Source organism: Mixophyes fleayi, chromosome 5, assembly GCF_038048845.1.
Source record: "Mixophyes fleayi isolate aMixFle1 chromosome 5, aMixFle1.hap1, whole genome shotgun sequence".
In the NCBI taxonomy this organism is placed as follows: domain Eukaryota; kingdom Metazoa; phylum Chordata; class Amphibia; order Anura; family Limnodynastidae; genus Mixophyes; species Mixophyes fleayi.
In genome coordinates, this window is record NC_134406.1 from 59,686,706 (window position 1) to 59,704,207 (window position 17,502).

At 36.6% G+C, this 17,502-nt stretch overlaps 2 protein-coding genes and 1 long non-coding RNA gene across 3 annotated transcripts; 1 reads left to right on the forward strand and 2 right to left on the reverse strand.

The window, feature by feature from the left end:
* Positions 1-3,820: 3,820 nt before the first annotated feature.
* Positions 3,821-5,976, reverse strand: HOXA1 (homeobox A1). Its single transcript, XM_075212265.1, has 2 exons — positions 5,274-5,976; positions 3,821-4,984 (listed from the first exon to the last, which is right to left on the reverse strand). The coding sequence occupies exons 1-2, from the start codon at positions 5,896-5,898 to the stop codon at positions 4,629-4,631; spliced, it is 981 nt and encodes a 326-aa protein (XP_075068366.1). The 5' UTR covers positions 5,899-5,976; the 3' UTR covers positions 3,821-4,628.
* On the forward strand, positions 5,135-13,107 carry LOC142158364 (uncharacterized). Its single transcript, XR_012692758.1, has 3 exons — positions 5,135-5,342; positions 5,966-6,250; positions 12,834-13,107. It is a non-coding gene; the product is annotated as an uncharacterized LOC142158364 (long non-coding RNA).
* HOXA2 (homeobox A2) lies at positions 12,997-15,352 on the reverse strand. The gene is made up of 2 exons (XM_075212264.1): positions 14,686-15,352; positions 12,997-14,291 (listed from the first exon to the last, which is right to left on the reverse strand). Exons 1-2 carry the CDS (start codon positions 15,047-15,049, stop codon positions 13,549-13,551), a joined length of 1,107 nt encoding a protein of 368 aa, XP_075068365.1. The 5' UTR covers positions 15,050-15,352; the 3' UTR covers positions 12,997-13,548.
* Positions 15,353-17,502: the final 2,150 nt, after the last annotated feature.

Consider the following 17,502-nt stretch of genomic DNA (forward strand, 5'->3'; position numbering starts at 1 on the left):
ATTAACGCTCTCAGTGGTTCATGTTGAGTTGAACTTACTTGTGTTTTTGGTGTATAATACACGTTTTACATCTGACTATGCGCATAGACCACAAGTTTCATTAGCGCAGAAGTAAAAAAAAAAATATTATACGCCAAAAAATGACATTTACATTCAACTCTACATGAGTCCCTCAGTATCATATAAATGACTATTATTTTAACTTGGTTGATTCTTCTCTGCTAATTCTTCAATTTATGTTGTCATCTCTCCCTTTTGTTATATGGCTGTATGCCTACTGATGTGGAAGAATACTGTTTGGGATTTTAGTGTTTGCACAACACCTTGTTGAAGAACATAGCGATGTTATACAAAGTTCTATTAAGGTCTACAAGTATGTTAGTATAGCTATCAGGATATTAGCTATGTATGTTATCAAGTGTCCGTATACCTAATTATTCATTGTTGATAATCTGATTATAATATCTGTACTGCAATACATCTCACTTTGCTCAATAAGTCAATTTTTAAGATTCCACTCAATTTCCGATTTTCTGAAGACTGAGGGGAAATGTGTATTTGTACCATTTAACTTCTGTGAATTATTGGATGTTTATGTTTAGTCTCCAGCATTTGACCTCTGCAGAAGCCCAGCATCAGGTGAGCAAGTCCCATTGTGAATACTTCCTGATAGATTCTTTGTTAATTTAACTGGGAGTTGGGATTGTGGTTATTGAAAGATTAACAGGCTGATGAGGGAGCTGCCTTCAGTATGGTCTGTACTGGTAGGCAGTGATGAAGAACACATGTGCTATGAAATCTTCTGCAGAACATACCGTTTGCCAAGATCTATAGATGTCAATATCTTTCAGCAAGTGAATGAGGCAGAGGTGCATACGAACTGCTCTGGGTTGGGGTGAAGCCCCACGTCTAATGTAATGTTTCCTGCGAAGTGTCTGTCAATGACAGAAATAATTCAATCTAGCCAATCAATCCGCTGAAAGAGAGTGGGGGCAAATTCACACATCACACATGAAAATTGTTTTATCAACGCGTTGCCAGCCCACCTATGCTATGTATTATTATAGATCGGTTATATTTCTGGATATTGTAAAATGATCATTTCAAAGACAGCTGCTTTACTAATTATATAAAGAAATTTAAACAAAACTTCGATTATAAAACTTGCAGCAAATATAATATTTTCTGTGTATTTGGATGTGAGGATTTGCTGGTTTACTGTATTCCAATAACCATATACTATTTCTAAAAGTGGGTTACTGATGTCTAAAGATTTGATCTTATTTCGCTTAAATAACATAATGTGCTATTGTTTTTTTTTTCTAAAAACATATTTCATTCGGTGAAATAAAGGGAGGAGTGGAATACAATAATATATTTTTATTGTTGCTGCAAGTTATATATTAATATATATGGTTAGAGTTTAATTAGCCTACATTATTCCAAAGAATTTCTTCCACTAAAATTGGATTATATGTATATTCATTAATTTCTGATGAAAATTCTTAAATCTGTACATAGGTTTTGTGTTGAAATATTACCAGATTGCAGTTAAAGATATGTATGAATTAGCATAAACACACAGTAGTTACCTGTTAATAGAGATTTACGTGTTATACTGTACTTTAATACTATAATTACATTGTAGTTACAGGTTATCAGATATTAACATGTTATAATGGACGTTCCTACCAGAATCACGATGTAGGCTATTAGAGATTAACATTCTCGACTATAGGTTTATAAATTTATCTTTTTACCATAAGCGCGCTGTAGTTACAGGTTATTGACTAATAATATACTGTATTTTCCTATCGTAAGCACAGTGTAGCTACAGTTTACTAAGTAATGACCCGCAATACGGTACTTAACTACTGTAAAGACGATATAGTTACAGGTTATTGGAGCTTAGCATGCCTTACTGTACTTTGTAACTGTGAGCACAGTGTAGTTAGTTATAGCTCATTAAATAGTAACAAGTTACTCTGAAACAATATTTCGTTTAGGAATGATGATTAGCAGGCAGTGGATATCAGGAGACGTGTGTAATTGCTGTCTTTAGCTGATGGGCAGATAAACCATTAGGATTCCCTCTAATGTGACGTGCTCCTGAATTCATTTGTGCCTGAACTTTGGGTGAACCTGAGATTAAACAGAGGTAGCCAGCGAAACATTTTGTTGTAGATTCCTTTTCAACAGGCCTTTAGACTAAGTAAATATTGATCAGTTTCAATCTCAGTTCCCTAGAGGAAGACCCCGAAGTGTCTGTATTACTTAAAAAGTAAACTTTTCAAATGAATGGGAAGAAAATCTGTGTATTTCAATTGAACATAACATTTCAATTGGATCTGAAACGATTCTTATTCATGCGATAAAGTAGCAACAACTTGAAACGTTTTAAAATCATTACAGAAATAAGTTATATATGTTATCATTTATAGTTTTCGTTTTCTAAGTAAACTGAAGAAAATCTCTTGTTTTGAAACATAGCCAACATTGTCAAAGTATTTTGTCGCTTATGTTCGTTATTTATTTACAGCAATGTTTCATAATCTTGTGGTTTTGTAAATAAAATAACTACAGTTACATTTGGTTTAGTTAAACGAAAAAACTACAAATAGACACATTTATGTGAATGTAACAAATGATAGCCATTTGATATGCTCTGTTTTGTACTATTTACGACGATTGCTGATATAGTCATGCATTAAATAATTTTCTGACAGTGTATCTGTGCATTAAACTTGCCCATTTTAATGCTATTCTTTTTATAATGGGGATTGTCATTCTCTCCTAGGAAATCCGTTATGTAATACAATGTACGTCCTTTCTTTGACCTCACGCTTTGTGATGTTTTTTTGTTTTCTTCGTGTTCGTTTTCAAGACTTACAAGCTAACCCATGCCATCATTAACATGCGCTGAATAGCTACTTAAATGTTAAATTATCCCTTACTTTGAAGTTGTCCTATAATCCTCCCCTGTATACCGTGTACCCTTAGATATCATTTTAGATACTGGAACCAGTTTGTTGTTATGCTAATGACACTTAACACATTAAAGTACAGTCTGAGAAGAGAACCATCTGGTTTACCTTGCCTCTAACTTCCAAAAACAAAGAGCACAGTAAGAAGTGAGAATGGCTTGAAGAAAGCTCCACTTTACTTTGAAGTCAGCAGTAGCCTATTCAACCAGCTTGCTGCATAGTGACGCAACGATCGTAATTGCGCCTTGGCGTTAGAGTTTGCAGCCTGAAATTACCCATTAACATCATCAGAAATATAATACTTAGATGTTTTTAATGGACTCTATATAAATCCCAACAGGTTTAAAACAATGTTCTCTACAAGTGTATGTTTTCTAATATACTAGGTTAAATGGGAACACATGAGTGAAGTGGAAAATCCTTTTTTAACCACCAACCACTGTGAGATCTTATGTTTATAAGGATTGATGTGAGGAAAGACTTGTTGAAGACAAGCTGCACATTTTATCAGTCTTCTCTGTTTACACATGTCAACATTCAGCTGGAGGTGAAAAGTTCACAAGTTCTTGACCCAAGATGTTTCTGTAGGTGTCACTTTGGGAGAATCTGTAAAAATATAAGTATCCTGATCGAAGTACAGTAAATACTTCTGTTATTTTATATTTTGTTGTTTTATTGATTGTATAACAATTCCTTTGTTGTAAAGATCCTGTTGTAAGTAGATAATTAGACAGTTCTGACATGTTGATATATAGCTTTTCTTGTTACATATTTGGTACGAATAAGACCAGACAAAAATAATTATTTCAATTTGAACAAGTTTATTTTTTATCCAGAACCCGTAATGTATTTGCCCTTGAACTCCCCAAAATACACGTATGGTAGGACCATCATTTTCTGTATCGAAATATATTTCAATCACAAATTACAACTGATAAAACTCAGTGTATATAGATACATTATATCATTGTGTATCATGCGTAGGCTCATAAAGGAATCACATAATATACATAATAATTGGTCATAGACAATTAACATAACAGCGACTGAAGGACATACTCAGTAGTGTAATGGCTTACCATGGGTGTTTCAACAGTGTGGCAAATCTTTAATAAGCAAAATACATTTTAATAGATACACCTAATGGAGATTTGGGGGATGAATATGGTTAAACTTTTTAACTTGTGCTATAAAACATCTAATATCCATTCCACCATGTCACACATGATAATTAGTTAGAATTTCTACAAAAGGCCTCGAAGATAAATCTCTGGAAGAAAATATTTACATTTTTTTCAACATACAGTCAAGAAAACACATTTAAATTAAACTTAATAAGTCTTTTAACTTTTGTAAACTTTTTTGGCTTCTCTATAGTGCATCACATTATGAGGTTTTGGGACCAAGTGGGACCAAGCAAGAAGGTCATATAAACCAATATCTCCAAGTACTTGACCACAACAGCAGCTCCTACAGTAGTTAGCCATTTGTACACATGGCAATACTGATACTGGATTCCGTTTGGTCGCTTGGCTCAAAACGCAGAATGGTTGAAGAAAACGTTGTGCAAACAAAACTCTGATGCCAAGAGGCATTTCACATACATAGTACGAAGATTGTCAAGTCTTTGTCAGCAGTTGCTGTTTAGTTGGAGGAATTAAGGTGGTCAGAGGTAGAAGAAGCAGGGGAAGGAGCGCAGGGTGAGGGACTAGATTTGTCTGACATCTCTTCTGATTTCTCATCACTTCCTGTGCTTGCTGTGGGGGATATTGGCAGAAGACCCTCTTTCTCCCTCTTTTTCTGTTTCATTCTTCTATTTTGAAACCAGATCTTCACCTGGGTCTCATTTAGCTGCAGAGCAGCTGCTATTTCTACCCTTCTGGCTCTGGTCAGGTACTTGTTGAAATGAAATTCTTTCTCCAATTCTGTGAGCTGTTTGGTAGTAAAATTGGTTCTCACGGTGTTGGGCTGACCAGCATAACCATACTCTCCAGCTTTACCTGTAATACACAATGAAAAGTGAATTGGGTGTTATCCATTATACATTCAACAATCTTAACCATGTAGCAACACATAAGTCAGTTTATTGGCAGCACATGTAACTAAGATACACCATAATATGTACGTCTTTCACAACAGCATGTATTATTGCTGTTAGAAAGGCAGAAACATACATCCGTAAGTTGTACAACATAAGTGTACATGACCACTGGCACGGATATATAGTACCTGTACATGATTTGGATAGATAAATAGATAATAGCAGTCAAGGGTTCTGTTACTCCTTACCTGTTTTAGGGGGGTTTCGTTTCACTTTCATCCAGTCAAACGTCTGCGTTGGAGAAGTGTCAGCAGAAGGTGAGCGACATGCTTCCTGGTGATTGAGGTGTATGCTGGTAACACTATTATTATTATTATAACTCGCTATGGACAGGTTCTGCTGCTCTGGTCCGTACGTGTGGTGGATGTAGTGAGCTGACCCTGTCCCATCCACATAGCTTTGGTGCTGATGGTGCTGGACCACAGAAGAAGCAATATTCCCAGAGTACACAGCGGTGGGGAACCCTGCACTGACTTCAGCTTCTTGACTTATGGGGAAGTGAGAGTAACTAGCGCTGAAATTCTGTATGCCATATCCTGCAGCGCAACTCGGGTGTGAATATGACATGCCCAGGTTGTTGTGGGGCTGGAACGCTCCAGATTGATGGGGATGGTGGTGGTGATGAGAACTTATCTGCACCCCCCTTCCAACCATAAACCGATCATCGTTGTTGCAATTATTGGCACTGACTGCGCAAGACTGGAAAGTTGTAAGTCCATGATCAGGGTGAAAGGCTCTTGATGTGCAGCTCCCAGGTTCTCCGTTAATCAAGCTTGGGTAATCTAAGAAGGAACTCATTCTCGCATAGTCCATCTATCACTGGGTGATTGTGTCTTTAGAGTCCTGGGTGACCGTGCCAACTTTCTCACTTCCTCCATAGGGCCAGCAGAAAATGATATGAATGTACAGTGAAGTGTCGTCACGTGATTGCGTCGGCCAATGGCTGTGCAGCCTGTAAAGTTTGACTGTTCAGGCTGGTGATGGATCGTCCTTTCAGATGCATTTAAATTTCAAGAGCTGCTCCATCAAGGTGACGCTCACAATTGTGCAATGCATCGTCCAGGACACAGACACCAGGCAGGAGAGCAGCGGGCTAGAGCTCAGGCACTCCACCCAGGAAATGTGTGAGGGCAGAGAGGCTTTATGATGAGAAGCTCAAACACTGGTAAGTGACAGTACTCCAATTGTCGATCTCCTCTACTGTATTGCAATTAATATATGGATTAGAATAGCGTTGATAGTTAACGTTAATGACACCGATGAAAGGCACTGGACACTGATTTGTTCAACGTATGTACCCTATGATGAAGGCATAAGACTGTTGTGATTGATTGACTTACTTTATTACACAGTACCCTTGGGGTTCTCTTATATACAGCAACTTGCATGCACAATATATTCATAACCTGCTATATGCATACGTATATCAAACCCTATTACCAATCAATATAAATATATATATATATATATATATATATATATATATATATATATATATGTTTACCTGATATAGATAGATATATATATATATATATATATAGATATAGATATATATATATATATATATACATACATATGCATTCTAATGGCGAACACACACTCACATATATATATATGTGTGTGTGTGTGTATGTATAGATATGTGTGTGTGTGTGTGTGTGTGTTCTCCATTAGACTGCACATGGTTATATTTAATGGTTTAGGGACTTGTTACAAATCTCTAGTGTCATGTTGTATGCATGATGAGTGTCCGTTCGTAGCACTGTTTTCTTTAATATCCCGATGAGGCATTAGTCTCGAACAATTATTGAAGCTCCAATGAATCTATGCAATGCTATCTTGTGAGAGTAACAGGGTTATCTGCGCTCAATATTTGTTTCTTTCTCCCTCTCTGTCCCCTTTTCTTTCTCATCTCATGCTCTCCTCTCTCATCTCATGCTCCCCTCTCTCATCTCATGCTCTCCTCTCTCATCTCATGCTCCCCTCTCTCATCTCATGCTCTCCTCTCTCATCTCATGCTCTCCTCTCTCATCTCATGCTCCCCTCTCTCATCTCATGCTCTCCTCTCTCATCTCATGCTCTCCTCTCTCTCCACCTCTCACCCCTCGGCTGCCCCTCCTCTCTCTGCCCCCTCCCATCCCTTCAGTGTGAGGAACACGGAAGCAGGCAACCTGCGTTTCATGGACGGATTCTTGCTGCATGTTATTACCATGGCAATAAGAAGCTCTGCATCTGCTTGTAGCACTGATTGTTTGAATCACCTAATAGGGCGTTACACTAATATGGATAACAATGTTAATTGGTTAATTACCTAATAATTAGGGACATTACCAAATTGTGACCATAGGATACTATTGTCCTTAGGTCCCAAGAAAGCCTAAATGACACTGATAAAGCAAACACACACTTGTCTAGTAGTCTTAATGGGACAATGTAAGTTTTGATAGCCCATGAGTACAGTACTTACCCTAAATTATTAGCCATTTGTTTCATCTGAGACATGAGTGGCCCCCTATTTAGTGCCCCCATGTGTCCTGGCTTTCCCAAGACAGTTCCCTTTTCCCTCCGGAAAGAGTTAATAAGGGCCCTTACTCCCTGGCCTTTTGCTAATCTCCAGTGATGCTGCATGTCCAACACCATTGCATTGGTGATTAAGCAGTGCTTGCCTTTGCTCTTGGGGCATTAATGGAGGACACACCATTGACCCCCAATGAGCCTGATGCTGAGGAACAAAGCAAAAAAAGATGTAAATTTACTGGATGCTCTTTCATGTAGCACACAAATACTTGAAAGCTTTATTCTTATACGGAAATCAAATCTGTCCCCATATTTTAAATTTATCTCCCCCTCCAATGCAACATTGTTTTGTCAAGGTGCAAATTTGCTGCTTTATTGCTTTACTCCTATCTCAGCATCAGCCCATGTATTCACTTACGGTAAACTCAAATAAATGGAGTAGACAGACTTGGGGAAAAATGCACCTTGTTTCAAATGCTCCTCACTGCAAGTGCAAACATTAGTGGATATGGGGCCATTGGAACCAACGGGTTCCATTGCCAAGTGTATTTACAAGCTTTAACTAGGTCTAAAATAATGTGAATAAAAACATGTATTTTGATGCCAGTGGGTATGAGGCCTTACTTACAATGTTTGGTTCTCCATACTCCTGATGCACCCAGATTAACAGGATAAATGGTAATAGATAGGTTCCTCTCAGGGCCAGTGCTGGGTTGTGAAGCTCCATTCAGCACTTCACGGCACATGCACTGCTGACCCTTACCCCCATGCATGCTCCCATGCCTCTCTGCAGAGTGGTGCACTGTGAATGGCACCTACCAACCCGCCAGTACCAGGAGAAAAAAGTAATTATTCTGCACAGGCGAGCTGGCAGTGTGGCCCTGGATGTGTCTAACCCACCTACTGTACGTTCCAGGCTCACCATGTTCCACAAGCCCTGTGATCCTTTGTAGTTTTACCTTGTCTTTGAAAGTCCACTATGGGTAACGATTTTGTACCGAGGTTATATGGGTATAGCAGTTATTAATTCCAAAACTATGAGACCCATGCCCTAATACTTTGTTTATCTGTGATATCTCCAAAATTCATAGCAGGAAGTAATGTCCTGATCTTCCAGATCTTCATTATCTTCTGCTCCATAGGTAAGTGGCTTTACAGCTGCTGCCCTGCCAAACTTTGTCAAACTACAAGTCCCAACATGCTTTGCAGCTAAATAATACTGCTTTACTATGCATTGGAACACCCGGAAATAAGCCAAAACTTGCAAACTGAGAACAAAGAAACCTGATATTTATAATAAATATCAAAAAGGCTTTAGCTTTGTCAGGCAGAATGGGATTTGTAATTCTACATCTGAAGAGCGTGTTCAGCTATTAGGCATGGCAGGTGGCTTTGATGAAAATTGGTGCACAAGAAAAGGTGGTGTTGACAAGAACAACTAATCAGGGTCTAACTTTCATTTTTTGTTTACAAAATGAAAGCTGATATCTGAATAGTTGCTATGGTAGCACCAACTTTTACATATGCACCAATTGTCCAAATCAAAGTGATTTAGTTACAGTTTCTTGACAAAGCAAAAGAGGAATATTACCATGGCCAAAGACAGCAATGTTTGTTTCGCCTGTTGAGTGTAACTGAGATAGATAGGGACACTGGATCTCTTCTTCTATCTTCCCAAAGAAAGTCAGAAACCAATAAATTATGTATTGAGAGTTTGGTGTCTGGAGTTAAGTTATAGGAAAGATAAACTTTCATCTCCAACCAAGTAAATCCCATCTCAAAATTGCATAGTGGGTTTTATCAATATGATTTCCACTAACACACATAGGGCCTGATTTTCAGTTTGAAGCAAAGCAGACAAAAGGAGCAAAACCATGTTGTATTGGAGGGGAGGTAAATTTAAAATGTGGGGACAGATTTATAGTTGGGGTACGGCATGTCATAGATCAACTTTAATTTCAGTGTAATAATAAACCTATCATGTATTTGTGTGCTACATGAAAAAAACAGCTAGTATTTCCCTTATGTGCAAAAAAAACAAGCCAGTTTGTACCCCTTGAATTGTAACATGGTTTATCCAGCTGCAAAGTTGTTCCTTTTCTTTGCTGTACTCCTACCTCAAATTCAGACCCCTTGTTAGTATCAGATTTACACCAAGAATTCTAATAATACAATTTAAAGCAATTACACCAAATTCTAGCTATAAAGTAGGTGCTATTTTAGTTATACCAAAATGATAATAAAACAATTCATATAGTGACCGCCTCTAAGTATTATCTAGTGATGGCTGTTTTTTTAACAATATAAACAACTATGATTGTGTGTATTTACAGTTAATGGGCTTTACAAAGTAGTGTAAACAATTTTCCCTTTTAAGCAAAAAAAATCCTCAAACCATAATAAATAAAATGCAAACAGTTTTTCAGGGGAAAAAAAATATTTATTTAACTAAGAGAGGACATTTAGGAATAACATAGCTGAATTATTACTCTGGGTACTGAATTGTTTCAAACCATTTCTATAATGTGTACATACAAATGTGATAAGTACACCACACACATAGCATTCCGTCCTTCCTTCCCGTGTATGATGAATAGAGACGATAGATTGCGAATGATATTGATTCTTCGTTCAGATGGAGCAGTTCAGTTCTTATAGTGACTGTATTTCTGGAATGTAGACATAGGAAGATGATATAAATCCCTGGACCAGAGTTTACCAAACGAGAATAAAGAGCATGGTATCTTCCTATGGCATATTAACATCCAGACCATAAATATTACAACATAAAAAGGCTTTTGACTGGAATCATGTAATACACTGACCAGTGACCACCATTTCCTGACAACACACACACTGGAGCCTAGGCTGGGAGGGGGGGGGGATTGTGGTGTGACGTCAGAGGAAGGGCGTGGCTTCCCTTCTCCCTTGCTGGACTATAACAACCAGGGTCTGCTATGTCTAACCAGAAGCTGTGTGTGTGTATGTGTATGTGTGTGTTTGTGTATATGTGTGTGTGTGTGTGTGTGTGTGTGTATGTGTGTATGTGTGTTTGAGATGAAAGATCAAAAACTGATATTTTTTTTATTTGTTATATAATGTGTTTTATGCTATATAGTAGATTCTGAAGATTGATACTTTTTGCCACATACTTTTGAGGTATTTTGGTTTGTAAGCTTTACAATATAAAACCTCTCTTTCTCTTTCACTCTTTCACTCACTCTCTTTGTCTCTCTCGCTCACTTTCTTTTTCTCTCTCTCTAAATCTAGGTACGTGTATGTGTAAATTGAAGATCTTTAAGTATGAGAAAATATAGTCCTATATTCGAGTCCTATATTTCCAAAGAAAAACAATATTTTTGCACTAAAACCCGCACAAGCCACGTCTAATTGCACAGATCGTGTGATTCAGAATACACTTTTCTCTGATATAACTTCCATATTGAATTAAGCTTACCGGTATAATTGACACTACAAACTATCCGGTAATATGATATTCTCACTCCTTAGTTGTGTGTTTGGAGGAAGCATTGATAAGTGGGGTTGCTTTAAGAAAAAAAAAAAGTTTTTAGACTGAAACGCGATACGTCAGTCACCTAGACTAAATATCCGTTTACATTGCTCCTTGTTTACTGTAAACCTTCTGTCAAACCCAAAATAATTCAACTAACAAGTTGCTAAATATTGTTTTCCACTTGATTGAATTAAAGTATGAAAAACATTGTTAAAAGTCTTTATCCTAATATTGTATGTATGGTTAGGCTATATAATTTCTTATATAATAGTTCAATAACATAATTTGCTATGTGATTTGGTAAATGTATCACATACCAATAATTCAGTTACATAGATAAAATACCTTTTAAAAAAATAATTATAATATCTCAGAAAAAAATGTTTTCAACAATTTGAAAAAAATGTTAAATATGCAATGTGGATAAAAAAAAGTTTCTAGAGATATTGGTTATTTGAAACTGTCAGCTAATGCAAAACAGATGAGTCACGATGCAAGATATCTTGACTGCCTTAGTTTGTAACCTGGGAAAATATATTTTATATATATAGTCTTGAAGAGCGCTGGGATTTAATTGAAGCAGCGTTGCTGGTGCTGTTTTACATAGAAGGACACATCTTTTGTCTTACTGTCAGCAACAAAGCCTGGAATCTGTGCTTAGAATCCTGCAGTTCAATACGAATTATAATGGACATAGCACATAACTATGAAAGGAATGTGTCTTTTTTATACCGTTCTCTCCCTGGAATTCCATTGTGCAAAAAAATCAGTTAATATATCCAATGTACAAATAAATTAAGAAATAACACTAAACCTATACTTTATGAAACGCTTTCACCGGCGAATTCGTTTTATAATTAGCTCTTGTATACCCCAAAATAGCTCTGAAAATAACAGACGGTTCTGGTTGCAAAATTCATTTTGTAAAACCATAATAAAACATCCGCACTTTTTAAAAAAAATAATATTGTGACTAATGCACAGTTTAACCCATCAGTGTATGGGAAACGCTGATGTGCTTGTAATTACATAAGCTTTTAAGATGATCGAAGGTTATAGTTGGCTGAGCAGTGCAGGAATATCCGCGCTATGTATAGAGAAAGATCTCACAGACACTAATAGAACAGAATGGGACACGCTCACTCCCTATTGCAGCAGCCGCAGTAAAACCCAAGCTGTTGTTTTAATAGGGCAATAAAAATGAATTATGGCTAAACGCCTTCTAGCTCTAAGCTTCTGGATGGAATCCCCAGTCTGGAGCAATACGTAAGAGGAGTTTTTGTATTTGTGTGTGCGTTCCTGCAATTGATCTCCTTGATGACATTCTCATTCATAGAAAGCATTTGATTTATGAGTTTAGGAAGAATTGCAACCAGCACATCTAGATATTATTGCTTAAGCAGCCCTCTAACTTGTAGTGTTAGCAAAAACAAACTCATATGGAGCCCAATATATTATATATATATATATATATATATATATATATATATATATATATATATATATATATATACACACACGCACACACACACTCACACATATATACTAGCACACACATAATTGTGCCTTGTTACAGGAGCATTCGAGATACCAGTGGGGGAAGGGAGGCTCTGGACAATTTTGCTAACTTGTAGGAGTGCAGTTTTATGATTTGCTTTTAGATTACTGGTTATATTTTATTATGTTTTTAAACTATTCAACTGTTTTTTTCTCCTAGATTAAATCTCTCAGGATCTCCTCACAGAAATGACAGCACATTACCGAATACGAAGTTACTCCTTAATTAATTGTTTAGACTTTTTTAATTTCACAAATAAACAAATATCTGTTTGGGTTAGCAGCCAAAACCAAACTATGATTTATTTTAACCAACCCGTGATCATTTTTATTATTTTTTTCTCCTCTTGTCTACAATGTTCTATATAGTTATAAATTATTCTAATTATTTAAACGTTGATAACAGATTGTATCTAGTTCTTTGTAAACTGTTTTTTTGTTTTTTTTATAAAGTAAAATAAAAATATAAATTGAACATAGATCTGTAATAAATATTTGGTATATACAAACATTCCTAAGGGTTGTGATTATTATTTTTTGTGTCATTTGTAACTTCTTCCTTTGGTCACAGAAATATGCAGGGAGATTCCGGTAAGATTAGTTTAAAAGGGGGTAAAACAAAAGGACATGTGGGATATAGTCATTTATTCTACAAAAATACTCATATGACAACGATGTAATACAAAAATAAAGAGAAAGTGAAGATACATTTACATATAGTCACTTTCTTAGAGGCCACACTTATTGCTTCCAATGGTCTAGTTAAACGGAATTGAAATGCATTGTAATTAAATATTTAAATGTCTTTTGGACGCAATAAAAAAAACGTAATTTCATCACTAAAAAAAAAATCAAGGATTTAGTGTGCGGATGTATCAGTAGTTGAGATGCTGTAAGTCAATCGTTGTAAATGTATCTGTGAAAAAATCAAAACTGTCTGCAGATATATCTACAGGACTGTCCAGAGATCCTGGCAAACTGGGGGACAGGGTGTCTGAGAGCTGTAGGCAGGAATCTGACGAGAAGACATTAAAGTCTGATAGAGAAGCCACATCTAAGGCCTCAGGACTATCATTGTCCATGCCAGCTGCGGTGTCCTGACTCATTGTTGATGATAAACAGTTCTGAACAGTGGGTGACTGGTGCTGAAAATGTCTCGGATTTTTCTCGTTGCTGGATAAAGGCGAAATTGGAAAACTCTGTGATTCCCCATTGTGTGAGTTCTGAGCCTGCTGTTGGGACAGGGCATTTTGCTGGAAAGTATATCCGTCCCTCTCCAGTAAAGCCCCAGAGACATTGTTCAGAGCTTGCTCAAACAGAGACTTTTCCTTATCGCCATCACTCTTCTCAGAGTCCTCCAAACTTTTAAATTTCCCTTCCCCATTCTGATTCTCTTTACACTGTGTCTGTCTCTTGTGCTTCATTCGTCTGTTTTGAAACCACACTTTTACTTGTCTCTCGGTTAAATCCAGCAAAGCTGCTATCTCCACCCTCCTTGGTCTGCACAGATACTTGTTGAAATGAAATTCTTTCTCCAGCTCTAGAAGCTGTGTATTGGTGTAAGCCGTCCTTAATCTTCTGGATCCACCGTTACTGTTATCCTGAATTTCAATAATTTCTGTAAAACCACAAAACACACAGTCATCCACGAGCTTAATAACTGATTGGTAATAAATGCAATTTAATCTATATCCATTGCAACAAAATGGCCGACCTGTATGCTGCAAACTCCATTGTTTTGCACTTCTGTGTGATCTAGAAGTGTTTTTAAACCTTAAAATACATGACTTTAAAAAATGTAATCATTATTATACAAGATCCACATATTTATGAATTAACTACCATTCCCAGTCCCTCCTGATCATAGTGAATTATGTAAACTTAGGAGACAAACACAGGTCTCAGCATCAGCCAAAGTTCTAAAAAGACCTCAAAGTGAGGATAAAACACATAAATCCGCTGGTGCAATACCCCCCAGCCCTGGCTGAAAGTGCAAGAGGCTGATCACTGACCTTTCTGGCTGAGGCAGGCTGCAGTGGCTGGGGCAGTGGAGGCTGGAGGTAAGGGGGGCTTCTTGGACGCCTTCTTCTCTTTCATCCAGGGGTACTCCGGAGGCAGGGAGCCCGCTGGCACAGGGCTGCCGTTGATACCATTTGGGCTCTGTTTGGGTCGGCTGTGGCGAGGGTGGCTGCTTGGATTCAAGCTGGGGATGGTCTGTTCGAAAGGAGGAGGAATAAGTGTCGAGTGTGAAAGCGCAGAGCTCTTGATTGATGAACTTTGAAATGTATCACCGACAGGGGGAAAGGATGTCAGGCACTCAGCAAGCGACGGCTGACTATTGATAAAACCAATCTCTCGCTCAAATTCGTAATTCATGGCCCTCTCCTCAAAGCCTCTTAAAAAAGTTCGCCCCTACCCTACGTTTAAAGGCCCTGTAACGACGACGAAAAAAATCATAAAAATCCTTGCTGGTGTTTTTTTTCTAATTCACTGATTACAGCCGTATGGGGACTGTGCTACTATTAAACTATTGAATTCATGGAGACAAGGTTGAAATTGGACCGAATTGGTTGTCACATGATTGCTCCTGCCCAATGACAATTTGGGGTTTAATCAAAAGAAGCCACTGTCTGTGTGATTGATCCAAAAAAAGTCAAGAAGGAACGCCTCATTGTATGGCAGCAAGGTTTTTATTTACACATTTTAAGGATAGAGATCCTGCATGAAATATCATTTAAAATTTATTTTTCCTTCTGCCTTGCTGGCTGCTCCTAACAGTTCCACTCTCTTCAGCTCTCAAGCTGCATTGTTTCATCCTGTCAGGGAGGCGTTTTACACCCCACAAATCATTTAAGAACCAAAATCTGACGCCTTAAGTCATTAACAAAGTAATCCATTAATCTTCAAAGTTTTGACACCAAAGACCCCACCATTCTAGATACATAAGAAGTTACACACAGGCACAATCTAGATTCATTTGCTGTACATTACCTAGGAAATGTTGCTTTTACTGTGTGAATTACACTGGTGTTAGTTTTTATTTTTTATTATTATTTATTTTTCATCTACTGTACAGACAACAAATGGATAGGCAGAGCCCATTGTTACCAACGCTGACACATATGGGAAGCGTGAGGATAATTCTTGCTCTATGAGGAAATTTAACAGCAGTGTAAAATGGCTGAACATGACAATAGATCTACCTTCTATATAGAAGTAATATATGCCTGTTCAATGATTAGAAAAGACAAGGTGAGTGCTTTTTTACATTGCACTATTATTTTGCAATAAATACTCCTCCGTGGAGAGCTACTAATTTATTTTATTTATTTAATTAATTTATTTATTACTACTATTTATGTAGTAAGGCTAGATATAGCTTGAATACTAGACTTAATTCATGTTTTAAAATGTCAAAACGGTTTCACAAACACACACACACACACACTATATATATATATATATATATATATATATATATATATATACTACATGTTGTGTAGGTGTGATGCATACATATTAAAAGATAAATGCATGGTATATAATGCAAAGACAGAATATATGTGCTTATGCAAAACGTTAGTATATTGGCTACATGGCCATATGAATCTACACTATTTGTGTATGCGATATTTAATATATTTCTTTGCATACATACAGAGAAAAATCTGTCTATTGAGATCTGCATACACACAAATATATATATATATATATATATATATATATATATATATATATATATATATATATATATATACATATATACATACATATATGCATATATATATATATATATATATATATATATATATATATATATATGATATGTGTGTGTGTGCTTTTGCACCAGTATACAGAGAAGCAATATGTAATAAATAAGCAATACATTTCCTATTCTACGTATTGTGATATTATATTAATAGGGATAAGTAACATTGTTTTATAACTCCTTTAACGAATTAACGAATGTTTAAAATGGTGAAGTGTCTGCGCTGTATATTTATATCCAGTTTGGGAAAGATATTACCTGTAAATATATATATATATATATATATATATATATATATATATATATATATATATATATATATATTGAAACTCAGGTTTTCTGCAAAAAAATGCTATTTTAATCCGAGGTTTCAGACTATAGCAATACAAACGCAGTAGATGGAAGGATTTTAATTTTCTTGCTTTTATTCCAAACAAAGCTGGAAGGAAGTCTGTGTGTGATCAATCTTGCTTGCCAAATGGTTTGACAGCTTCTGGCCTTAAAGATCACATTTAAAGCTTCTTGTTTCTTCCAAGATCAAATGTTACTGGGAAAGAGGTTTGAGTGAGAAATGCAAGTAAAGAAGAGATTTTACCTTCTCCTTCCTTCTTATGTGAGATGGGATATTTTTCATATGCAGGTATGGCACCTTTCCTTTGTGTTATGTCCCCGCACAGTCTGCGGATGAAGAAGGGAATTTAAACAAAATTCGCTATAAAAGATAATTTGTAAATGGTAGAGGGAGATGTGCAGATGTAATGGGCTTTGTTGGTCTAATGTGTGTGGGTGTAAGTATTCCTAAAATCCCTGCTCCCTTCCCCTATAGCTTCATAGAGCAGGGAACAAAGAATTTTGTCAAAACCATTAAGTGCACAGCAAAATAAAATATGCGACCGAAATTCACCCAACAGTTTAGACCCGATACTTTGCGAGTAGAAAAGTAGAAAAATATGAGGCATGTTTAAATTGTCCAGCAATGTATAATGCGCCTACGACATATGGTAACCAGGAGCAGCATTAAAATAATACATCATGCCCTTCAATCCTAAACGCATGCCCT